Genomic DNA, 26,406 nt, shown 5'->3' with positions numbered 1-26,406 from the left:
GCTCCAGCGATCCAGGAGGTATGTTGTCTGGGACTTTTGCCCGCTGGTAGGGTCTCCCAAGTTAAATTTGTCCTGGGTAAGGGGCCAGACAAAGAGCAATTCATACAACCCCCATGAGGAGTAACAAACCAAAGGACCATGGGGCCACCCACCTGTAGGCCTGCCATCCACAGGAGCTGCAGTAGGGGTTGGGTGCTATGTGTGTTAGGCAGCGGTCAGGAGCAGAGGCCCTAGTGGTCCAATCCCCAGCTATGTTATTGGGACATGAAACATCACCCCTCTGTTGGGGAAGGAGCCTGAGGCAGCGCATGAGATTGAAAGATACCAGCTAGATATAGGCAGGCTCACCTCATCACATGGCTTTGGCTCTGGAACCAGTCTCCTAAAGAGGGGCTGAATTTTGTTCCAGTCTGGAGATGCCCTCAGTGAGAAGCAGCAGGCAGGGATGGGTATTGTATCCCCTTAACGTCCTGCCATTATGTGGCATTTCTGCCAGTGGACAAGAGGGTTGCTTCCCTTCACCTTTGGGGTGGGAACTGGGTCCTGACTGTCATTTGCACTTGTGCGCCAAACAACAGTTCAGAGTACCTAGCCTTCTTGGAGTCACTGGGTGGGGTGCTCCATCCGGTGACTATGTGGTTCTACTGGGAAACTTCAACACTCACCTGGGCAATGATAGCAAGACATGGAGGCACGATTGGGAGGAACAGCCTCCCTAATCTCAACCAGAGTGGTGCTCTTTTATTGGACTCTGTGCAAACCACAGTTTGTCCATAACAAACACCATTTTCAAACATAAGAATGTCCATAAGTGTACGTACCAAAACACCCTAGATCGCAGGCCAATGTCAGTTTTATCATCAGATCTGTGGCCGTATGTTCTGGACATTCAGGTTAAGAAAGGAGCTGAGCTGTCAACTGATCACCACCGGGTGGTGAGGTGGATCAGGTGGATCAGGTGGAGGAGGAGGATGCCAGACAGGCCTGGCACACCTAATATAAGACCAGAGACCCTGGTCCACGGATTTCAACTCCCACCTCCAGCAGAACTTCAACAGCATTCCCATCACTGGAGGTGACGTCACTAAGGTAGTTAAAAGAAAACACATAGATGGCTGGGCCCCTAGGGTGGATGAAATCTACCCTGAGTTCCTAAAGTTCTTGGATGTTGTAGGGCTGTCCTGGTTACATGCCTCTGCAGCATCACATGGGGATTTGGGGTGGGGCTTCTGGATTGGCAGAAAAGGATTGTGGTTCCCATGTTCAAGAAGGGGGAGGTGGTTCAGGCATCTGACAAGGTGACGGGTGTTCTGGGCATGTCCTACTGGGATGAGGCCCTGGGAAAGACCAGGACAATGGAGAAATTACATCTCTCGGTTGGCCTCGGAATGCCTCCATGTTCCAATGGATAAGCTGGAGGTGGTGGATAGGGAGGAGATCTGGCCTTCCCTGCCTAGGCTGCTGCCCCCATAACCCAGTTCTGGATAAGCAGAAGAAAATGCACGGATGGATGGATGGATGGATGGATGGATGGATGGATTTACTTTCTCAAGCAATTTTTGTTTTGTTATCATTAGTATTATTCTATCATGTATACAATAGTAAAATTAATGAGTTACTGTGGTTAGCAGATTTTTTTGTAATATTATTGATTATTTAATATAGTCACAAATCTCATATTCAGTCAGGCCTGCTTCAAAATAGTCAGTTAGCATGCCTAACAGTATGATCCTTCATCATATCAGGTAGTCATGGCATGTAAAAGCAGGTGCAACACTTGCAGCATGCTTTTCCATTCTAAATTAAAAACAGGTGCAATGCATTCAGCCTAAGTAGCACTAAACCATCTACATTCCCCAATGGCCCATCTACATGTTTTTAAAATAAATATAAACTGTATATTATGCCAGGAGGTAAATGCATGGTTAATTTACCTATATAATGCTAATTTCCCAAGATCTATAAAGTAGATTGGGTCTAAAATAGAGAGAAATTAAAAGCATTAACTAGCAGCAATTAATACCCTGAAAACTGGATATAATTATAGCAGCTGAGTTAAGACAAAGGCCTGCCCTGATCAGGTTTTGTAGGCTGAACTGCAATTACCTACTGATAAGGATGATGTTGCTTCTCTGCAAACTAAAATAAGTGCAAAGGAATTAAAGAGCAAAACTTTGAATAATAAACTAATATACAGCCAGAGGAGGCTGTTTTTCTTAGAAACTTGAATACTAGAGGTGCTTGCTCAATCTGCACAGGGTCAGCCCCAAGAGTGATACAGACCCCACAGAGAATGCAGATTATGACATTTCTAAACCACAGGGGCAAAATTACAGTACTATATGCTCCCTGGGAACAGGGTAAAGTAATACAACATTGTGTACAATGTGAGATGGTCTTCTGGATCTTGAAGAAGATATTTGTGTTATATTGAGAGGCTTGAAAAAACTGAACTATTACTAGGAGGCTGCTAGAAACCGGTCTTAGTGGAAAAGCACAAAACTGCTGTTCTTCCATTGTTTTTGTTAGAACTGGAACAAGTCCTGGTCATGTACTAACACACACACAAGGGTTTAACTATGTAAACAGTGTGTTAAAGCCCTTAAAAAAGGACCACTATTGTTTCTGTGTTTGGGATAACTACTCATCGAGCAGTGTCCTCCTCTGCTGCTGTTGTTGAATATGTGTTGTGTTCTCCAGATGGTAGTTTGATCTTGTGGACCTGACAGGGACCCTTTCCCCAGCTAGCTGCTGTTTCCACAGTAAATGTAACCACACAACAATGGCTAAAGTTCACTCGTGTTGTTTTCTCAAGCAGTAAGAGAAGGTTTAGGAAATCACTGTTACATTTGTCTTTTACTGTTCTGAACATGAAACAGAATAATATATTGTTTGTAGTACAACCAAGGTATTTTTATGTGTACCATATCAAGTACAGCACCAACTTCTGGCACCAACATTATAATATTATACATCACTGCATTAACTTTCCACCAGAAGCACTGTGATGTTCAACATGCATTTTAGCAGATTCCAGTCTGGCTGTTTTGTTTCCCTTTTTAAGGAGGGCCTTCCTGCTTCTTCTTTCAAAGATATTCCATTTTTTTCAGAGAGCTACACAGTTTTAGTACTGTTACTCTTTTTAACCATTTTAACTGTCCTTTCTAATTGAGTTTGTTCCAATGGACCTGAAACCTCATAAAAAATATTAACAGCTGTAGTCACACAAACTTCAGACTCATTTAAGATTATCTGCTTAAAACATCACTGTAGTCCATTCTTTGTGGAAACTATGTGCAGTGGATTTTAGAGCGCCTTTGTAGCATTCTGCTCTTTTCACAGGTTCTTTGTTTCATTAGAAGCATTTATTCTGCCATTATTTATCAAATAAATGGATTAGTTCTTTTATAGCACTTTTCTACTCTGTCTGAGCACTCAAAGCACTTATACAACATGTTTACATTTATCCCATTCATACAAGCACTTCCATGATTAATAGCTAAGTGCTTTTTTATTATCTAACATTCACACTCGCGTCAGAGAGCAACTTCGGGTTAAGTATCTTGCCCAAGGATACACTGGCATGCAGCCTGGAATAGCCAGGAATCGAACCGCCGATCAGTAGGTGACCCGCTCTACCTCCTGAGCTACAGCCACCCCACCCCATAAACTGCTTTAATTTACAATGCTACTATCTACTACCACACACTCAGTCATGCTTCTTTGGGGATTTTGTGGTTAAAGTCAATTTCTTCAGTTGCACTTTTTCCATTCATTTTCTGATTAAAAATATTTTTGCAGCATTTTACCAGTCCACTATGGACAGTGGAGAGACGTTGGAGTTTTGGGCTCTTGTTTATTATTAAGAAGTTTGCTGTTTGTTTTCACTGGTTTGCAAGGTATTTGTTTATTGTTAGATAGAGTTTTTGATTCCTGTTCTGATTTCACTTTCATTCTATAATGTTGAGCATTCATTCTTAAGTACCACTTACTGTTTCTTTTTCATCGAGTTTTTTTCTGTTTAATTTACTGTAGTCCTAATTTGGAGTCTTTGGTCTTTAGCTTCCTTTTCTGAGTTTGTCATAGTACTCTCAGTGTTTCCCTATCTGTTTCTCCCTTTGTCTTGTCTCCTTTCCTATTTTTTCTTCGCATCTGTTGATCATCTTGATTATGTCAACTGTGCCCCATTCCTCAGTTCCACTCCACCTCCCACCTGTGGGAGAATCACCCTTCTGTGTATAAATAGTCCCATCTTTGCTTTGTTACAGCATCAGTTTATCTTTCCCAGTGTGCTCATAAAGTGAGAAAGACAACAAACTGCTAAACCCACAACCAGCTTTACATTCTAAGCTAGAGCTTTCCAATTCCTAAAAATTAAAGAATATAAAATGACAATGGGCATAAAACCCTCAAATCTGCAATGGAAAATGAAGACACAAACTATGTAATTGGAAACACTGTTACAGTACTGTTAAAAATGCAAAAAAAAAATATTTATTTTACCTTGGATTTAAACTCTAGTGTTTTTTCAATGCTGATAAGCTCCTCGGTACGACTCATTTTTCGCACCCCTTCATTGCACTCTTTTACAATCTGAGAAAAACACAAAAATAAAAAACAAAGATAAAAACACTTAATTTTTCCCATAAAATAGGAAAATATTGAACCATCAGTATAAATGAACCATAACCTTATATTACTATGTGATATGTTTTATCTGACAACTGAAAAGGACAGGATGCTGTGTTTAATGTCATTAAAAATAGAATGCAAAGATTTTCAGATCATAAATCAATGAATTATTTTATCTCTTCATGCAGCACTTGGGCTAATAGTCACGACTAATTCCAATTTGACAGTTTCATAAAAAAAAACATTTGTATTGCTGATATAAAAGTATTGTTTTCTGTCTTATGACAATTTGTTGTTTAATTATTGCTCACCTTCTCCAGTTGCTGATGTGCTTTTATGGCATTTTTTTCCCGCTCTGTGTGTTCCTCGGCTTTTTTCAGAATGTTCTGTCAAAGAAAAAAAGGTTAACAAACCAAACCAAAATTTAGAAAAATATTAATAATAATAATAATCTGCAAGCAGTGATGAGAGAGCCCTGGCACCTCGGCACACATCTCAGTGTGCCATGGTTGAGCCGTGCTGAGGTCAAACTGTGCTAAACTGCGGAACTGCTGTAGGTGATGCCGACACGTGGAGTGCTGCTATAAACATGTCCTTCCATGAAAACTCAAAAATGTCTAGGAGTTCAAAACTAAAAGACTAAAAATTGCAAAATTGCCACCAAAATGATACATTAAATTCAAAAGGGCTGACTTCCTGTTGGGTTTCGGGTATGGCTCCATCAGACTTTTTCGTATATCCTGGGACATTGTACGAGTGTGCCTAACTTCAGATACAGATGAAACATAGAGGCACAGCTGATTTTTTTGGAGGCCCCTCAATGACAACTTCAGTTTCACGACAAATTGCCATATCAGCTGGCTGCATTGTTAAACTCACAATTTTCACACTGATGCCTCAAGGCCCAAAAATTATTCTGACCACTTTTGAGGTGGATGCAGTAAACTTGGGAGGAGTGCTACTTCAAAGTATAAAATATAACACTTCCTTTTCCAAATAGGTGGTTCTCTAACAATTGCTAACTATTGGTAATTAGAATTGTTCAGGGCTTGACTCTTAGCAGCCCTGTGAAGTTTGGTGCAGATTGAACAATATGTCTTTGAGCTACAACAATTTTGTGCTTCATGATGAAACATCTAAATATGCCATGGTGCCAGGGTCATGCCCTCAGACAAAACTTATAGTTTTCTAAATAATGCAAAACCGACTCCATAAGGGTTTCCTAACCAAATTTTAGATGACACTCCTCAACCACCTTAAAGTTGTTCCTCAAAGTGTAAAACATGTAATTTCCTGTTGCCACTAGGTGCGCTCTGACTATTCTTAAATATTGCCTTGGAGCCTTGTTCAGGGGCAGACCCTGATGACACTTGAGAAGACTGGGGCAGATTGGATAATGTATGTGCGAATCATAGCAAATACAAATTTGATGGCAAATGATTGAAATTCAGCATGCGCCACAGATACGCACTTCAACAAAAACTCAAAGGCTTCGCAGTTTAGCATGGCCCATGTTCGTAGTTTCAACTGACCAAATAATTCCTAGGAGTTTGAAAAAGTACAAGACAGAAAATTGCTGAATGGCATTTTAAAATCAAAATGGTGGACTTCCTGTCATTTTGGGTCATAGATTACTGTTATGGTCCCAGGCTGGTGGCCAAGTATTTTTGTTTTTTGTATGAGGTTCTGTTTCTGTTGTATTTCTAGTTGTGTTTTTTAGTTGAGATTCTCAGTTTGTTGTAGTTTTGTATTCTGTTTTTGACTAATGTTATTTGTGCTTTATTCTGGTTTCCCTTCATTCTTGTCTTCCCTGTGTCTTTGCACCTGTGTCTGTTTTGTCCCTGTGCCTGTTTTGTCCCTGTGCCTGTTTTGTCCCTGTGTCTTGGCCCTTTTTTCTGTTTAGTTATCCTTCCCATTGTTTCCTTGTGTTTGGTGTTTAGGTTCCCTCTGTGTGCCAGTCTCACTATGTGTCAAGTCTGGGTGTACCATGTTTATTTACTTCCTGTTTTATTTTGACAGTCCTTTGTCCTGTGCACTTAGTGTTTAGTTTTGCTTCCCCTTGTCTCATCTCTGAAATTATGTTCAGCTGTTATCCCACCTGTTGTCACTCCCTTGTTAGCCCTTTTGTATTTATTGTCTGCTTTTGTCTTTGTCACGTCCACATCAGTGTAGCCATCAATGTTGGCTTACCTGCTGTGTGCCTTTGTATTTCGAGTTTTGTGTTTTCGTGTAGCTGGCTCCCATCCAGTTTTGTACCTCCTGAGTTTAATTATTAAAGCTTTAGTTTAAATTTAGTTTGCCTTGGGAATCCTGCATTGGGGTCCTCTGCCTTGACTGTTGTAGCAAAACATGACAGTAGGACACGACCATAAAATGGACCCCACGGATTCTGATCTGTGTGCGTGGCAGCAAGCTGCCATTCACTATGTTAATGACAGCTGGGGATGTAACCTCTGGCTTGCCCCGGTGCATGAGTCACCTTTCCAGGACACACGAGTAGCCCTGGGAGGTCCCGGCTGGAGGAAGGAACCTGGACAGTGCTACTCATCTCTGTCCCCCTCTCAGCGGCCAGCTGTGCCAGCTGTCTTCCACGGCAGCTTCTTTGCCTCTGCAGCGGATCACTCTGCCCACGTCATCACCACCAGCCTGCTCTTCGCCTGCTGATTTCCAGGCACGGATGTGGGAGGCGGACAAGGAGTCTCTCGCCACTGTGTTTCATGCTTTCACTGGCAGGAAGAAGTGTGACAAGAGGAAGTGTGGCTCTCGGCTGCAAAATCAGCAGCCATTGCCTACCGCAACAGTGAACTCTGCACAGCCCCAGCTTGGCTGTGCTGCGTGGTCTGTGCAGCCACAAGGAATCACTGCATTCTCGCCCGTGTGTGCCAGCACCGGGCAGTCTGTGAGTAAATCTTTGGCTTTGCCTATTAATTCAGAGACTGAGTCTTCAGAAACCATTGCTAATGAATTGGCCACTAAAGCAGTTTTCTGAGCTGGATAAGAATAAGGATTTTTTTCTTGTTTACTTCCAAGACTGTTTTTGTTTGGGAAAATCTGAGCAGGACATTAAGGACTACGTGTTTGAGCTCTGTGAACAATGGCTTGACCTGCCCAATGAGGGGAGTAGGAAAGCCATTGCACACCGTTTACGCAGTTTTGTGTTAGCTTTCCCCAGCTTTTGAACTCCTTACCAGTTCTAGTCAAGGACTTTGTTATGGAAATATTTGGTTTTGATTCACCTCTTCCTTCCATTGACACTCTTGGACTGACTGTTAATTCTGAGACTTTAAGTCCTGACACTGTTAATAAATCAGCAAGTGAAGAAGCTCTGTTTTTATTGACTGTGGACTCTCTAGAGACTGACCGCTATGTTCCTATGAGGTACCCACACCCGTTCCTGCTCTGTGGGTGGGAGTGGTCAAGGACAGGCTAATTCCTGCACCCGTTGTTTTGTTTTGTTTTCACAGGTGGGGCGGCCATGGATTGGCCTGCTTCTGCATCCGTCCTTACTCCTCGGGTGAGGGTGGCTAAGATTTAGCCAACCCCTGCACCCATTCCTGCTCCTCGGGTGAGGATAATCCAGTCCAAGCCTTCAGCTTCAGATCCACTTCATCAGTTGGCTGTTTCAGTTTCTACATCATCCCCAGCCTCAGCCTCTTCAGCATCATCTGCAGCATTAGCATCTTCAGCTTCAGCAGCATCTGCATCACCTTCAGCTTCAGTGTCTTCAGCTTCAGAGCCTTCAGTTTCAGCCACTTTAACTTCAGGGTCTTCAGCTTCAGCTGCGTCAAACACTTCAACTTCAGAGTCTTTAGCTTCAGTCTCTGCTTCAGAGCCTTCAACCTCGCCACCTACAACTTGTCTGCCGCCTCAGTCACCTCATTCAGCCTCGCCACCTACAACTCGTTCACCGCCTGAGTCTTCAGCATCATCTGCCTCTGCTTCGCCATCCACAAGCCATCTGCCATCTGAGCCACCAAATCAATCCTCAGTGTCTTTTGAGTCGCCTGCTCAGCAGCCCCAGTCATCAGAGTAGACGGCTGCGCGCCCTGCTGAGTATCCTGAGTCTTTCGAGTATCCTGAGGCTCAGCAGCCCCAGTCGGAGGAGGAGACGGCTGCGCACCCTGCTGAGTATCCTGAGTCTTTCGAGTATCCTGAGGCTCAGCAGCCCCAGTCGGAAGAGGAGACGGCTGCGCGCCCTGCTGAGTATCCTGAGTCTTTCGAGTATCCTGAGGCTCAGCAGCCCCAGTCGGAAGAGGAGACGGCTGCGCGCCCTGCTGAGTATCCTGAGTCTTTCAAGTATCCTGAGCTGCAGCCGGCGCTGGGGTTGCAGCCGGCCTCCTGTTTCGCCTACTCACCACCGCTGGCACTGCGGGTGACTTCCTGAACAGAAATGCCTAGTTTTTGCTGTGGATTCCCTGGCAGACCCCCTGAAGTTTTCCAGCCTCTTGTGCTGCCTCCTTCCTGCAGCTCGAACTGCATCCGGCCTTGTGAACTGTTCCACTTCCATGGTGAGCCTCGGCCCGTGGGTCTGGTTCTTTGGCCTAGTTGGCCCCCTGAACTTTGTTGTCTCTTGTGTGGTTTCCCTGGTGGACCCCATCTGAACTGTTAGGCCTCTGTTCTGCCATGTTCTAACACCCAATTTTGGACTGTTTTTCCGTCTTTGTGCCGCTGCTTTTTGTTCTGTTCCCTTGGGCTTGGCAACGCCTGGACTGCTTGTTTTTTGGACTGCTCGCACTTTTGTTTTGTTTTGTCTCAGGCTGGCTCCCGTCAAGTTTTGTACCTCCTGAGTTTAATTACTAAAGCTTTAGTTTAAATTTAGTTTGCCTCCTGAGTCCTGCATTGGGGTCCTCTGCTTTGCCTGCCACAGCAGAATGTGACAGATTCCATGGACTTTTTTTGTATGTCTTGGGATGTTTTGAGAACTAAATTTAATTTGCGTAGATCAATTTATGTGCTTGGAATACGTACAGGTGGTGGTATGGAACCATTTTGTACTCTTCATATGTGAAACTCACAAAATATGTAAAGACCTGATGTATTTACAAAATTTCAAGCATTCATTTGCTGAAATAATAATAATTAACAGAGCAGTTACAATAGGGCCTCCACACTGTCAGCGCTCAGTTTCTTGTTTCTCTATCCAGGCATGCTTTTACTGCATTTGTAGAGTATTTAGGATCACTGTTAAGCTGAAAAATGAAGCTTTCTGTATGGTATTGCATGGTAGATCAAACCCTGATGTTGTTTTTCTATTTTTCTATTTCCATCAGATTTGACAAGGTCTCCAAAACCACTGGCTGAGATTCAGCCCCAAACAAGACAGAGCATCCCCTTGTTTTACAGATAGTGTTGTAATTCTCTCCTGACCTCCTCCTTCAAACTTGGATTCATGACTACATAAGACATGTTGCCATTGATTTTCAGTCCAGGTCTTATGCAGTGTGGCATACCTCAACCTTTTTTCCCCTATTTACTTTCCTTAAGAACAGTTTCTTGATAACCACCCTTCCATTCACACCATTTCTGATGAAGCTTCGGTGAACATTAAATGGATCAAGTGAAGGGCCAGCTGCATCTCTCAGGTCCAGTGTCTGATTTTTCCTATTTCTTAAGGACATTTATATAAAATACTGTTCATGAGATGTGGAGAGTTTCTAGGCCTGCCAGTTCTTTATTTGTCACTTGTCCAGTTTCTTCAAATTAAAAAAAAAATGCATTGCACACCATGTCATGATATGCCAAGTTTTCAGCAAATAAGTCTTTGGAAATCATCTTGTAAGTGCCAAAATACTCTTTTATGTCTGTAAGGTGTTATCTTTTGCTTTTTTTTTTTTTTTTTTTTTTTTTTTAGATTAAAGTAAAGAAACAGGAACAAATCATGTGTTCTGTTGCAACAGGCTGCTAGTAACAATTGCCAAAAGATAAAATTGTGTTTTCCCAAAATGTCTGTTATATATCGACACAACACTGGTTCATCCCTTGAGTTGGTTACCTTTCTTATGCTTGAATGATTCAAAGGTCAGTGTTAAGTGGCTTAACAAATAAAAGAAAAAAACAAGTAGTGGTGGGCACAACCAACCCCACCCCTGGCAGATGTTTGAGGTCCCGTTTACACAAGAACGTTTTCAGATGAAAACGATAAAGTTTTGATGCGTTTCGGCCTCTCGTTTACACAAGAACAGCGTGCAAACGATACTTTTTGAAAACAGGTTCCAGAGTGGAGCGTTTTCTCCGGTTTCCATGTAAATGGGCGAAAACACTACTTTTTGAAAATGGAGGGGTACTGGCACATGTGCAGTATGGTTGCGACTCCACACCGCCAACCTGTGGCCTGGCAACGGGAACTGCAGCATTTCCAATGTCTTGTGTTTCCGTGTAAATGGAGATCGTTTTTGAAACGTTTCTGTCTGAACACCTTACTTTTCAAAAACACTGAAAACATTCTTGTGTAAACGGGATCTTAGTTGATTTATATGTTGTTCGTCTCATAAACACGTCACTTTCCAAGCACTGAATCACTGAGATAACACACAGGTTTTATTATCCATGAACATAATTTTCCTTTGACCTTTACCTACGAGTTATCACATTCATAAGATTTTCAGAAAACCTGACCTTTGGCCTTTACCTTGAAGTCAAGAGCCCCAAGATTCAAACTCTTCTGAGATTTTTAGTAGATGCATCTATGGTGTGAGTTTGAACATCCTAAGTTGCATCATTCTTGAGTTACCACATTCACAAATTTGGCAAAAATTTAATCAGGTGATCTAGGGGTAACTGGTCATTGTTCATGCAAATTTGGTATGAATTGGACCGGTAGTTTTGGTGTACTAGTTATAATACACCAAATAATAATACAATAATAATGATAATACAAACATACCAAAAGTAATACCCCCTCTCGGGGCAGGGTAAAAACATTTCCCTGAAAATGGTCGGGTCAGGACTGGCCTTAAAATGAGTGAAAAAGCAGCTAATGGCCAAAGAAAAACTGGAGAACTATTACTAAAGACCATTTCAAAAAATTACAAGAAATTTTGACTCCAATTATAAAGAAACAAAGGATCCAAATGGGGCCATTGTGCTTACTGTTCTCTCTATGAAGAATGGCACCGTTAGACAAAAGTAATGTCACATCCTCTGTTCCAAGCTGCAGCTTTGGTGTTGTTTCGGCTGGTGTGCACGTCTCAATCTTTGTAAGCAGTGTGTCAAAAACACTGACCCCCCACCTCCCCACCTCCCCACCCCAACCCGACAACCTCCCACCCCCGCAATTTCTTTGTTTCTGGTTTTAACATCTCCTCATATAATAGAGCTGATGTGGAGGGGTTTTTTTTCTAAATGGTGACACCTACTGTTCGGAAGTGGGTACCTGCGTCCTAAACAGCGATGTCACTCTCAGCATGCAAAGAAACCAATGGGGCAGGTATAAAAGCCGCATAATACAAAAACAGACAATCATTCACATTTATGGTGAATTTAGAGTCTTTTTTTGGATTGAGGGAGGAAATACCCAGACCCATATAAGCATGGGGAGAAGATGTAAACTCCACAGAGTTTATAAGTTCTCCCCATGCCTGTGTGGAAAGACTCCAGCCACGTGCTGGATTCAAACCCAGGACATATTGTCCAGTTATAATGTTGTTAAACTCACCTGAACGAGCAGCTTTAGCCTTGTGATCCTTTGGAAAGGAAGGATGAGGAACGATGTGAAGGTCAGGCCCTTGACACATGAATGTTTCTCCAGTGTAGCCATAGTTTCCCGGAACTGCTGGTTTCCCTCTCTGGACAGACAGTCATAATCATAAAACACATTGCTTATATGGCTATAGAGCTCCACTATACCAGCAGACACTATAATCTTCTCTTTAATGCTGTGTTGAGAGACAACAAAAGCGGCAGTGAGACAGCAAGTCTCTGTTCAGTCTTAGGCCTGTACATAGTTAGTGGTAGGTTCAGAGGGGACTCTTAAGGGACATTCATATATACTTCTCAGCTATTGGTTCTCATGTTTCAAACTGCTTGCTATATTATCACTGACATGCATGCCTTCAACATCTTCACTTTCACTGTGAGACTGTCACGGTCAGTGCAGGCTGACCATGTGGAGCGAGGAGAAAGTGACGACTCAAAGGCAGGACAAAGAGGCAGGCAGACGGGGTAAATGAAAAGTGAGCCTGATATTAATGGCTGGAGCCATAAATACAAAAATGTGAATGTAAGATACAAAGGACAGTGAAAACTAAACTACTAGAAACCTAAATTGGAACACACTAAGGCAAGGAAAGCACAGGATCTAGGAAACGTTGGAGCTGTGTGAAAGGTGGGGTACACCCTGGACAGGCCACCAGTCTGTCACAGGGCTATCACAGCGAGAAAGACAACCATTTACACTCATATTGGCACCAGCCAGTTAACTTAACCCACGCATGTCTTTGGACTGTGGAGGAAGCTGGAGTACCCAGAGAGAAGCTACGCAAGCACTGGGAGAACATGCAAACTACAAACACCCACCCTGCCACTAGATTTCTGATGCAACAGTGATAACCACCACACAACAATGCTGCCCAATACCTTGTTCTCCATCTCAACCTGTCCCTAGCATCCTCTTCTGCATTCTCACCCTCTGCATATCTCTCTTCACTACATTCATGAATCTTCTCTGAGGCCTTCCTCTTTTTCTGTTGCCTGGCTGCTCCATATTCAACATCCTTTGTCCAATATATCCTTATATGGCCTTTAAAAGCAAAATGTGGACAGTTTGAACAAGATGTAAAATATTTTTCTTTTTAAATTGCCATCAAAAAACCCCCAGCCTTCTACATTAGACACAGTACATGCATCCCTGATCTTTCTGTTAAACTGCTCTCTTCTACCAGGGTTGGTTCATTATATCCATACTGCTCTCTACCGTTTTGTAGCCTCTGGAGGTCCAGTTTCAATAGTATTTGTCTTCTTATGAAGCTTAATTGTAAGTTCAGTAAGGAAGATCTGAAATCTGCCTACTTTCTGAGGTGTTTGGCCGCTTCTCTATTTTACATCACTTCCACTCCCCCAAGCTGTCAAACTCAATGCTGACTTCATCATTCTAGTACAATCATCTTTCTGCCGCCTTCCTTGAGCCAATCAGCCTCTGCTCAGCGTACTTTAAATATCACTGTTTATCTGTCATTCTCCCTTCTCAGACTCATGCGCAACCTCCCACGTCCCCTTTTCCACCGCCCAAGAGCTCCTTCCAAGCCTCCATCTTGGTCTCCACCACCAGCATCTATACTCAGAGAGGGGGGACCTGCCCTATCTCCTCCGGTATTACCTTTTGCTTTGATGCTAAATAAAATTTTATTTATCAATAAATCACATTCAATTCCTCCCAATGATCTCCCCTTGTTAATTTGATGTTATTGATGGGGTGGCTGTAGTTCACGAGGTAGAACAGGTCACCTACTAATCAAAAGGTTGGTGGGTCTCCAGTCTGCATACCAAAGTATCCTTGGGCAAGATACTGAACCCCAAGTTGTCTAGAATCAGGACCTTGACTGGACGCATGTCCTGGCTGGAATTCAAACCTCCAACCTATTGTTCCAAAGATGGTAATGTTCATGCTGCCACTACACTATAGATAGATATCCACACCACTGTCTTTGTGTTTAAGTTTGAACATAGGGCAAACACCACAAATTAAAGTTGAAAGACTTCAAAGCAATCATCACTGCCATTCCACTGTATGTACAGGTAGAAATGGCAGCTACAGTGCTACAAGTCTGAATGCTTAAAATTTATCCTAAACTTGAGAGGAAGCCAGTGAAGTGAAGCTCACACTGGAGAAATATTGTCATGTTTTCTCGTCCCTGTTAAAACTTGAGCAGCAGCATTTTGGACCAGCTGAAGCCAATGAAGCGACAACTGTGGTAAACCTACATACAAAGAATTACAATAACCGAGTCTTGTCATAATAAGAGCACGTATGACTTTTTCAATGTGATCATAAGAAAGATAGGGTTTCACTTTGGCCAACAATCTCAAATGGAAAAGATTTTTTGCTTTGTTTTTTTTTTCCATAGAACTAATATGTCTTTCAAAGTTAAATGAGTTGTCAATGATCACACCAAGATTTTTAACAGATTGATGGATGCATGACCCTATGTGGCCAAAAGAAGCAGCATTGTCCTTCAACTGTTCAGCACAACCAATCAATCTCTGTTTTGCTTTCATTAAGATGAAGAAAATTTATGTTTAACCAGTTCTTTTGGTCATTAAGGCAATTTAACAAAATCTGCAATGGATTGGGATCATTAGATTTCATAGGAAAATAAATCCAAATGTCATCAGCAAAACAGTGAAAGGACAGGTTATACTTCCTAAAAATTGACCCCAGGGCAATTTATATATAACAACAACAACAACAAAAAACAGTAAAGAGCCCAAAACTGATCTTTGAGATACACCACAGGAAAGTGAGGCTGCAGATGAACATTCACCAGTTATTACAGAGAAACTTCTGTCACTCAAAAAAGATCTAAAACCAATCAATTGAAACTCCTGGCACCATGAGTGTGAACAGACTAAAATAATGTCTATTTTCACAAATCATTAGATAGAGTTATAGTAGTCATTTCGCTCCAAAATGTTACTTCATAAACTTGTCACTGGTGATTTCTAGAACACACTTCATAGTCCATTAAAAAATACACAGGAGCAGATGTCGTGTTTAGTACCTGCTTCTGAAGTACCTGTACTGCAGTGCATGAGTGTTGACTAAAATAGGATTATGTAGGAAATGTGTCTCTAAAATTTCCAAACTCTTGTGTTAATGAAGAGAGACATTTGCGTAATATTCATAGCCAATAACAGCCTGCACATTCTCAACATTTGTCATGATTAAAAACATGCTTAAAGGAGACTGACAACATTAACAGACAACAATAGGGGATGCCAGCTAAGATTCTTGTCAAATTATCTGGCTCTCCAAGCATGTATTTATAGTGTAGCAGGCAATACATATCAGGAATTATATTTAAAAAAAACAGAAATATTACAAAATAACTATAAATAAATATAAATTTTAATAATTCAAATTTTTCGAAAATATTCATGAATGACTCGCAACACTAACTAACTACTCATGTATGAAGAAGGCATATAAAATACAGTACTCACAAAATGCGTCTATAGTTCTTCTCCTGGTACACCTGGTTTATGACGTATGTGATGAACACACCGAAGTGTCCTACTGCGTGGTTATAAACAATGTCACACACATCAGAAATCAAAATTGACTTCTCAATTCGGTGTTCGAGATCCATCAGGAACCTGAAACAAATTATAATATTTTTGCAATTCAAGAATGTGGCTAAAACTTGATAGTTAAGATTTAATAAATTTTGGGTTAACATAGACAATGTCCCACCTTTCACTGGCTTTCATCACTTCCTCGATGTTGGAGAACAGAAAATGCATGTCAGACTGGCTCAGAGTGTTGACTAAAATAGGATTACGTAGGAAATGCGTCTCTAAAATTTCCAAACTCTTGTAGTAGGATGCTTCTGAAGTAACCAGCTCAAACATGGCCTGGGGACAAAAGGAAATGTTAATACAGCATTAACCACTGAGCAGTTTGTATGATTATGCTGATGTTATGCACTGGCTAAAGCACATAGGCTCATTTTTATATTTCTTTTTTCATTTGTTAAAGAGTCTGTCTCTGTTGGTACATCAGTATATTTGTATAGAATTTATATGTTTTACATGGTTCTGTATTCTGTTATTGTCGAGAGGTATTGATATTGTATGCACACATATCTCCAGTTTGGAGATGTGCATGTGTTTTTCTCTCGGCCCACTTGTGTCTGTAGGTTGTCATTTTATATTTTAACCATGTTATTTTATGATGTTCGGTTTGAGACTGTATGATGTTTGAATCTTGTGCTTGCTATGTTAGCATACATGCAAGCACTTTTATGTTAGCACACTTATATTTTACAGCGGATAAGTATGTTAGCATCAATGTTACAGTAGCATGTTTTCATGGGGAACAGTAGAGTTAATGGTTTTATTGGTGGAGTGCTAAGATCTCTTTGAGTGCCTGTTGTTTTTGGTTCAAGTAATTCTCCAGAAAATAGCATCACCATTCCTGAAAGATCCCTCAGACCTCTGTGGGCAGCTAGTAGGAGAGTCTAAAGTTTTGGGGGGGTTCTTTGTGTCTAATGTCTGTTTTTCCCTGATGAGCATTAGGAAGAAATGGGGATTCTTATTTGCTGCTTTGGTTTTCTGTCTTTATTTATGTTATTGTTCTATAAGCATTAATGTATGATACTAAAACTGGACGCTTATTTCAATTTGATTCAATTTTATTTATAAAGAGCTTTATATTGTAAAGTAAAGACAATACAATCATTTGTGTGGTCACAGTTATTTGTACTTGTTGACCTAATCTAATATTTATACATAGTCTAAGGTTATGCTTGAATTTAGTTTTAGATTTATTCTTCTCTCAACTTGTTAAACACTGAGGCTGCAGCTGAAGGAATAAAAATTAAATTGGCCTTTTAAAAATTCATTCAATTAATAGAATAGAATAGAATAGAATTCCTTTATTGTCAGGATGTACAACAGGGATCCTCAAATCCAGGCCTCGGGGGCCGGTGTCCTGCAGGTTTTAGATGTGTCTCTGTGTTACTTTCATTCTGTATTATGTGTGTAACCTTTAGTGTAGAGTTGTTTACTTTTTCTTTACAAAATCAGCTGCTCAGCTGCCAATACAATAATCACTGTGACTGGTCAGATGTTGCCAATACCACATTCTTAGATTGGGAAACCCTGGGTTAACTTAGCGAGTTGATAACCAGCTTCATGTGACTGCTTATCCTATTAGGATATTAGGGTAAGTGACTCCAGATATAGGAAAGATACCCTGAGCATGTTCAACTCGCTTTGCAGTACAGGGCTATGGTCATGCAGTCTGCCTTTACAAACAGTTGTGAAAGAACAGGCTGTTCTAAAGAGCTCACTGAAATCAAGCATGGTACTGAAACAGGATACCGCAATAAATAACACGTTAATCTATCCCAATTACTTTTTAATCTCACAAAATTGCTCACCTCTTGCATTATAATTTCTTTCTGTGGTAACTGAGTAAGCAGACCGCTTTCCTGCACAGCTTCCAGGTTCTGCCACAAGGTCAGTGACTGAGAACTATTCCTCAGTTGCAGCTGTAACACTGGTGGAGACATTACACCAGAGTCTGCCACCATAGTCCCTGCATTGACCCCAGGAAAAAGGTTGTCACGCTGACGCCGCTGCTCAATCTCCTGCTGCTTGGAGGTGTCCCGGTATTCCTGGTACAGGAAGGCTGAAGGGTCAAAAACATGATCAGTGTGCATGAGGTATGCATATACAACTTCTTTTTTCAGTGGTCTCACTTACTACTATGTCTAAACAGAAGGCATGCATTATATGGACAAAAGTACTGAGCCACACCTCTTAATCTTTGAATTCAGTCCCATTGCAACAAGTGTACAAAATCAAGCACCTAGCAATGCAGTCTGCCTTTACAAATATTTGTGAAAGAATGGGCTGTTCTAAAGGAGCTCACAGAATTTGAGTGTGATGCTGTAGTAGGATGTAAGTTGGAACAAGTTGAAATTTCTTCCCTTCTAGATGTTCCACGATCAACTATAAGTGGTAGTACTACAAAATGGAAGTGTTTAGGAACCACATCAATTCAGCCATAAAGTGTTGGATAGATTTACAGAGCTGGGTCAAGTGCTCAGGAGCAAAGTGCATAAAAGTTGCCAACGCTGCCAACACTGACTCAGTAACTGCAGAGTTCCAAACTTGGCATTAACATCAGCACAAACACTGCTGGGAGCATCATGGAATAGGTTAGCAAAGCAGAACCTGAAGGTGTAATGTACAGGTGGCTTAGTACTTTTGTCCAGAGTTTAACCAGCAGTTGTGCTAACACACCACCTTAGTTTTACATTGATATTTTAATACCCCTGTAGATACTGACAGCCTTTTAATTTGGTGGGGATTTTTTTTTTAATTTAATTAATATATTTTAAGGCAAAGGTCACTACAAACATATGATTGTAGAGAAATTATGACAAATTACTGGAGATCAAAAAGAGTATAAAGTATTTCAGTTGAGCTCAACCTATAACATCTGCAGCTGTAATACTGCTGCAAATATTTTTCTTCAAATAAGTACTTTTAGTTTGGACATTCACAGCTTTACTCTTACTGAGGTGTTTTCATCATGTTTTATTGCTACTTTTAGTAAAAGAATAGTGCTAAAAAAAAATCCTCAGCACTCATCATTATCAGCTGGTAATTTTTTTTTTCTGCCAAGATGAGTGCAGAAAGATGAAGACATCCAGTGGAATGCAGCAAGATGCAGGAAACTGCCTTTTCTTGTTGGGGGGTTAAACAGTGGAGGACAGCTCTTTTTTTTCAGGTGGGGAGATCAGAGTTTCCATAAAAGTGTGTGTGTATATATTTATATGCACAATAGCAGTTGCCTCTTGCGGATATTGGAACACCGAGCTACTAGTTGTTTTGATGTCAGTCTGGATGTTGGGTGTCAAAGAGTCCATATGTCCCACATCCTCTTCATTTAACCCCTTTCACTGGGATTACAAATGTAGTAGTATACATGCCGAGATATTACACCAACATTCCAATATTTCCCGATTTTTATCTCATATCCATTTATGCCCTGGTTCCTCAACACCTTACGCGGACCTTGCTAATCCAGGCCCTTACTGGATGCATGCTCTGGTTGGGTTTCAAACGCCCTATTGCTCCAAAGATGGTAATGTTACCACTACACTATCCAGCTGAGGACAAAGCCTGCCCACAGGGCATCTCAGCCTGAGAGAAGCCATTCTCTCAGTTTGGGGCCCACTGTTGGTTTCACCTTCCACATCCTCTCCAGCTCTTCTCTCAGCCCTTGTTATTTCTTCAGCTTCTCGTGTTCATTCTTCCTGATGCTGCTCTCACTCGGTACTCGTTATCACTTGGCTAGTCTATCATTACAGCCTTCTTCCTCTGCTTGTCCACCACAGCTATGTCCGGTTGGTTACCCATCACCAGTTTGTCCGTCTGTATCTGGCAGTCCCACAGGATTTTAGCTCCGTCATTCTCAACCACCTTGGGACTTCCAGTCCATACTCTGCACAGATGTTTCTGTATATTGTGCCAGCCACTTGATTATTGATATCAGCCACCACTTCTTCTGTCTGCCAGTGATAGATGCCTGCCTTTCCATGATGGCTCCTGTTCTTGCTCCTCTTCTTTCTCAGGTTTCTGCCATCTGGGGTATTCACTAAGCACATGATAATTTGTGGCTATCTTCCTGATGTACTTGTCAATCTTTGTTGTTTCATTCTGGATAGTGGTTCTGACACTCACTAGTCCTTGGCCTGTTTCTTTGCACTTATTGTACAGTCTCAGGGTGCTGGATTTGGGGTGGAACCCTCCATGCATGGTAAGGAGCTTTCTTTTCTTGATGTCAGTGGCTTCTGTCTCCTCCTTTGGCCAGCTTATTATCCCAGCAGGGTATCTGATGACCGGCAGAGTATAGGTGTTAGTAGAGGGGGTTCTTAATCAGTTTCAGTTGCTTTGGTGTTAATGAAATTAACCACAGGTGCACTAGAGGGGCAACAATGAGTGGTTTTACAGATAAAGACCACTGACATTTTCCCCTCCTCATCTTTTCTTACTGTTTATTCACTGGTTTTGCATTTGGCTAGGGTCAATGTCACTACTGGTAGCATGAGGCCACACCTGGACCCTACAGAGGTCGCACAAGTAGTCCAACTCCTCCAGTATGGTACATCAATTTGTGCCTTTGTCAGACGGTTTGCTGTGTTTCTCAGCACAGTCTCAAGAGCATGGAGTAGATTCCAGGAGACATGCAGTTACTCTAGGAGAGTTGGACAGTTGGACAGGGCTATAGAAGATCCTTAACCTATCATCAGGACAGGTATCTGCTCCTTTGTGCAAGGAGGAACAGGATGAGCACTGCCAGAGCCCACAGGGTCTGGAAAAGCCATGGAGAACATTATACTGCCTGTAACATCATTCAGCATGACCGGTTTGGTGGTGGGTCAGTGATGGTCATAGGAGGCCATTGAGGGGTGCACTGACTCTAGAGGTTGGGCAACGGCACCCTGGCTGCCATTAGGTATCGGGATGAAATCCTTGGATCCACTGTCTCAGATCCCCAGGACAGCATCTGTCGTCTCATTCAGAAGCATGTCCCAACACTGTCATGCATGCATACAAGTACATGGGGCCATACAAACTATTGAGAACCATTTTGAGTTACTGTGAAGGTCAGCCACAGCCAAAAACCTCGAGAAGGTGAGACAGGGGCTGAGAAGCCAGCTCAACCATAACGATAAGATCCAAGCCATCAATACATATACCCTACTGGTCATCCCCTGGAACAATAAGTTGGCCACAGGTGGAGATAGATGCCACTGATGTCAAGACACAAAAACTCCTCACAATGCATGGAGGTATCCAAAGTCCAGCACCCTGAGGCTCTATGAGCAACAGAAAGAGTGAAAGTGAGGATTAGTGAGTGTCAGAGCCACAATCCAGGATGAAAAAATGCTGCATCCACAAATACATCAGGAAGATGAGCTGCTCCAAGAATGCCTCAGGCAACTGATGACAGATGGTGATGAGGTACAGGAAAGGCAACTATCGTGGAAGACCTACTCCCTGCGTGGGATGTACCATCAACAGACAGAGGAAGTGGCTGACATCAAGAAATCATACCAGTGGCTATAAAAGCCACTTTAAAGGACAGCAGCAGTAACAGGATGTAAGATGCAAGCTGGGACCATGCACACTGAAAGGTACAAGCAAGTGGCTGGGATACTGTACAGGAACATCTTTGCTGCATATGGACTAGAAGTCCCCAAGTCCCAATGGGAGACACCACCAAAGGTGACTGAGAACAACAGGGCTAAGGTCCTACGGGACATCCAGACAGACAAGCAGCTGCTGGCCAACCAACCAGACATAGTGGTGGTTTACAAGGAGCAGAAGACTGCAGTTGTGATAAATGTGGCAATCCCAGCTGACAGCAACATTAGCAAGAAGGAGTATGAAAAAAGAGAGTCGTACCAGGGGCTGAAGGAACAACTGGAGCAGATGCAAAAGGTATAAGGTGGAACTGTCAAACTCCCAAGCCTCTGGTATAGGGCCTGAGCTTGAGGAACACATACATACTACTTCCATTACTTGAGAGAGATTTTTTTTATTATAATGTCTAGATATCAAATAAATTATTTTTTAAAAAATGCTAGCATAGCTATCATTAAAGTGGAGTTTTCCACTTTTAGCTGTTATTTCTGGTGTGTACAAGTAGATATACTAAATTATCACTGGTTTCACTTTGATACTGAAAACAAAATCTTTAAAAAAGAGAAAACTAAAGCAAGATTTGAAGCAATTTTACAATCACAGCATGTAAAATTACATGTGCTGCTGCATGTCTCCATTTTGACTGTAATCGGAGTGTTATAATTGCTAGAGGCTGATGTACACTTCCTTTCCTGATCTTCATTATGATTTTTTTAACCATAAGGTGAGATGAACTCTGTAGACTAACAGGAGAAGAGTGCAGAGGTTTCAGAACTTGCCATAGAATCCTCAGCTTTTTAAGATTTCTTCAGCATTAAAGTAATCCAATGATAGCTGTCAGTATTTCCAATGCTACACAGCAAAAAACAAACAAGCAAACAAAAATAGACTTGACAGTTGAACAAACATGGTATAAAACAGAGCTGTTGCTGTCACAGTGTAACTCAGTGTAACATTATTATCTGAACCTGTGACTCAAGGAGGCTGTGGCATCACTAAGCTGAAAGTAACAAATCCTACAGGGGCTTTTCCTCCTTTGGGCTCCGCCTTCCAAACTGTCCAATGTCAGATTGATTCAAGCAAGCAGAATTCAACGGGGAGAGCAGAGTTCCTGTGAGAGTGAGAATCTCCTGTACAACTCCCTAAGCAGGCGCTCTCATGTGTGTGATGGCTGCTTAGTTCTATGCATATGGATTATTGAATTGTGTGTGAACTGAATATGTGCCACAGTGAATAGTATATTTTCTCTTGATTATGTTTTAGCTTGCTTGTTGCTTATGACGTGAATGTGATGCAAGCATTTTGGAGAAAAAGAGGGCTGGGTCACTGTTCCCAGCAAGGAGAGACCACACTGTTAATATTCAAAACCGCTGCAGTGTAATTTCTTTGCTACAGTGTATGTGTGTGTGAACCATAGACCAGAAGTTGTGTTAACCAAATATTTTTTGTTCCTTCTTTAACTAAATTTTTTGACAGTGATGGAAGGCAGATTATTGTTTAGAATTTGGGGTGATCCAACATAACATTAAATATCTTACAAAAGAACCAACATCACAAACAAGGCCAAGAGGACCAGTTAAGTAATTTAAATAAATTAAGATAAATCATCTGTGTCAGCATCCCCTGTGCCATAAAGTGACCAAGCCTGTCTGCATGATAATTAAAGTGGTGTAAGGATAGAATAAATGTTTATGTGAATGTGCAGAGCACTCTGAGTGGTCAATAACACTGAAAAACTATATAGTGACATAAGCCATATAAGTGAGTAATATAGAGATTCACCATTGTGCATGGGTGTCACTATAAATTCAAGCAAATTCCAAATAAATTCACACAAATTATGATTTGCATCCTGGTGTTCTCTCCAGATGATGCCATTGAGATACTCACATAAATTAGAAAGTTTTATCACCCCATGATTCTCCTCCTACACTAAATACTGCCATTCCAGATGTTAATATACTTGGGTTACTAGCTTTTAATATCGGCGTCTAGTGACAAAAGGGGACTCAGCATAAACTGAGTATCTGTTTGGCAGGTAACTTCAAATGCAACTTCTCAGAGTACAGCAAATATCAACTAAAACACAGACTTATATGTGGAACTTGGTCATCTGTTTTGTTAGTTGTATTTCTGAAATAAAAAGGATTTAAAAAAAAAAACTAAACTGAAACTAAAACTAAAACTAAGTGTGAAAAAAACATTTTAATTAACAACAACGAACAAAAAAACAAAAGCAGAGATGAGCTCAAACAAGTCGTATACTGCATCCGTTTTCTTCTGCTTATCCAATTCAGGTCCTGAGCGGCTGAGGACTGTTCCAGCTGTGATAGGGCAGGAGGCAGGGTACACCCAGGACAGGCTGCCAATCTATCACAGGGCCAGCAGACAAGCATTCCCACTCTCAGTCAGTTTACAGTCACCAACTAACCCGACCCCACCTTTAGACTGTGGGAGGAAGACAGAGTACCCGGGGAAAACATAGAAACCCGGCACAGAAAGATCCCAGACTGGATTTGAACCCAGGTGCTGTTTGCTGTGACCTGATGCATAATATTTATTGAGAAAGGGACGTCTAAATGACTGCGTGTCAGCTCTTTGTATAGTTATATTATCAAACTCTCCTGACTTTCTTAAATCTTAACCCTGACAAATCCCACCTATTATGTATAATAACAGAAAACTCATAGAAACTCAATATAATTAAACATTTTTATCAATACAGCTAAACTGTCTCTCACTACAGTTCAGGTGGGCTGAAAGTTTGCTGGTGCACAAAGTTGGAGCATGTTGTGTAATCTTCCTCAGTCATATACTGCAGATTACTTTGGTGGGCGTAGAACTGGATTGGAATTATATAAGAGCAGGTGAAAAGCACACTCGCACACAGAGCAAAAAAATGCACAGGCTGCCGAGAGAGAAAAATATCCAGTCTATTTGGACTGTACTGTAGCACATCTTAGTCACAGTTTTATGTCTTCCTGTTCTTTGTTTAAGCTTTTGACTTGTTTATCACAGCCTTAAAGGGAAGCTGCCATCATGAGCAAGCTTACACTAATCCCTGCAAATGTTCATTTTCTTGTGCACAAAGCAAATTACACTGTGGAATAGTCTGTCAGCACAGGCAATTCTCAGCTCAGAGAGGCAGTCAATCTCCTTAACCAGTCAGAGATCTGTAGTCACAGACAGGCAGAGCTGAAGCTTTTATCACGCATAGTGCTGGATTAATAAACTATTAGAAATCTTACATGACTGGTGTGACTTACCAGTGCTCATCTTAGTCATAATATATTCACAAATAGGAGAGGATTTTCTAGCAACAGCTCTGGTGGTGGGTGTAATATATGCACTACAGTCACCCTGTAACAAGCTCACCAATATTTTTGACGATTTTGAGACTGTGGCTGAGTGTCTGTGAGCGTTCTCCATTTCTCAGCACCCTGACAAGAAAAAGAGGACATACATGTTTGAACAGACAGACAAGTGTGTGTATATATATATAGATATATAGATATATAGATTAATATATTGAATGTATTCTTTCATTAAACTTAAAAACATAGCAAGCAAATGAATAAACACTGATAGAGTCTCTACTATCCTCTCTGAAGTATAAAAACATCCATCATTACAACTAATATTCCAATTTTTTCATGTGCATTCTTACAATTCAATGTGTTTGTGAATTTATTTTGTGCCAAAATATAATTATTATTTTCCTAATTTGTGCTCTTACTGTTTGCTGTCATCAGAATCCCAATGTTTAGGCCTTGCTAAAAAAAAATATCCATTTTAATTTCTACACTGAACATCTCCTCATTTCTAGCGTGATTTGGTCTGACCTGTGGTTGATGTTATCCTGGTCTTCTCCTTGAGAATTAAGCCGTAGTGAGGTCATGGTTTTCCCTCCGGTCTCCTTCACAGTGCAAGCTACGGCTGTTTGCTCCGAAAGCTTTTCTATGGCTTCACTGTTTGTTCTGTGAGTCTGATAAGCGCTCATGTCAGCTCGGAAATCTCTGTGCTGGGTGTACGAAGCAGCCGATATTTCCACAGTCCTCTCTCCTCCCACTCCTCCTCTTCTCCTATCCACAGCACTCTGGTTGTACAGAGCATGTGTGCTGCTGGCCTCGCCATTGCTTGGCAACGCATCTCTGGAATGATGGGGCTGATGAGGACTACATTTGACAGAAGAAAACAAAACACCTTAGGAACACATATACAGAAGCATCCTCATCATCTGAAGTGTAACTGACAGCAAATTCTTAAATCATGTTCATATTTACCATGCATTTGTGTTAGTTTTGTCATTATCGCTGGAAAATATGAAGAAATCTTTAAATTAACCACTGCAATATCTGAACCAGTTTCATTTTTATGTAGGAGTAACTGAAGCAACCTGGAGGAGTGGGGCTTATACAATATATATATATATATATATAGAGAGAGAGAGAGATAGTCAGGCATTATCAGAGGTATGGCTAATAGAGATCTCTAACAATCATTCATCCATTTAAATACTCTCATCCCTAAATTATGTGCTGTGAAAGGGAAACTCCTACAAATGCATACACAATAAGGCCGGCCCTAAAAAACACCTGTGCTGAAGGTGCACATTTGATACAGCACCTCTGCAGTAAATCCTGACAGTAGCTGTTGCTCTTTTGCTCTGATATAGACTGTGTGTGAATTTGGGCCTGACAAGCCCAGCTGATGTAACAGAGTAACAGCCACGTTATGTTTATAAGTTATAAACAACAACATAAACCACCATCCTCTGATTAGTCCTACAAACATTAACTTAAGGTGTTTGTAACATGTAATGTGGTGGCTTGTTAAGTGTCAACGAAACTTACACAGCTGTGAATACAGTCAGATCTACCCCTGCCTTCACAGTGG

The 26,406-nt window shown here is 41.4% G+C and overlaps 1 protein-coding gene across 1 annotated transcript in view; it reads right to left on the bottom strand.

Annotated features, from left to right (window-relative positions):
* ngef (neuronal guanine nucleotide exchange factor) overlaps nt 1-26,406 on the bottom strand; it is a 52,618-nt gene that overhangs the window by 7,718 nt on the left and 18,494 nt on the right. The window contains exons 3-10 of the mRNA XM_030744889.1: nt 25,353-25,685; nt 24,886-24,950; nt 17,730-17,980; nt 16,040-16,200; nt 15,790-15,942; nt 12,287-12,416; nt 4,944-5,018; nt 4,504-4,593 (exon numbers count right to left, since the gene is read on the bottom strand). Of these exons, the coding sequence (XP_030600749.1) occupies nt 4,504-4,593; nt 4,944-5,018; nt 12,287-12,416; nt 15,790-15,942; nt 16,040-16,200; nt 17,730-17,980; nt 24,886-24,950; nt 25,353-25,685 (1,258 nt within the window). The remainder of the gene's footprint in view (nt 1-4,503; nt 4,594-4,943; nt 5,019-12,286; nt 12,417-15,789; nt 15,943-16,039; nt 16,201-17,729; nt 17,981-24,885; nt 24,951-25,352; nt 25,686-26,406) is intronic.

The sequence above is a fragment of the Archocentrus centrarchus genome, chromosome 13 (genome assembly GCF_007364275.1).
Source record: "Archocentrus centrarchus isolate MPI-CPG fArcCen1 chromosome 13, fArcCen1, whole genome shotgun sequence".
Classification (NCBI taxonomy): Eukaryota; Metazoa; Chordata; class Actinopteri; order Cichliformes; family Cichlidae; genus Archocentrus; species Archocentrus centrarchus.
Note: the sequence above shows the minus strand (reverse complement) of the source record. Positions and strands in the feature narration are given on the sequence as shown.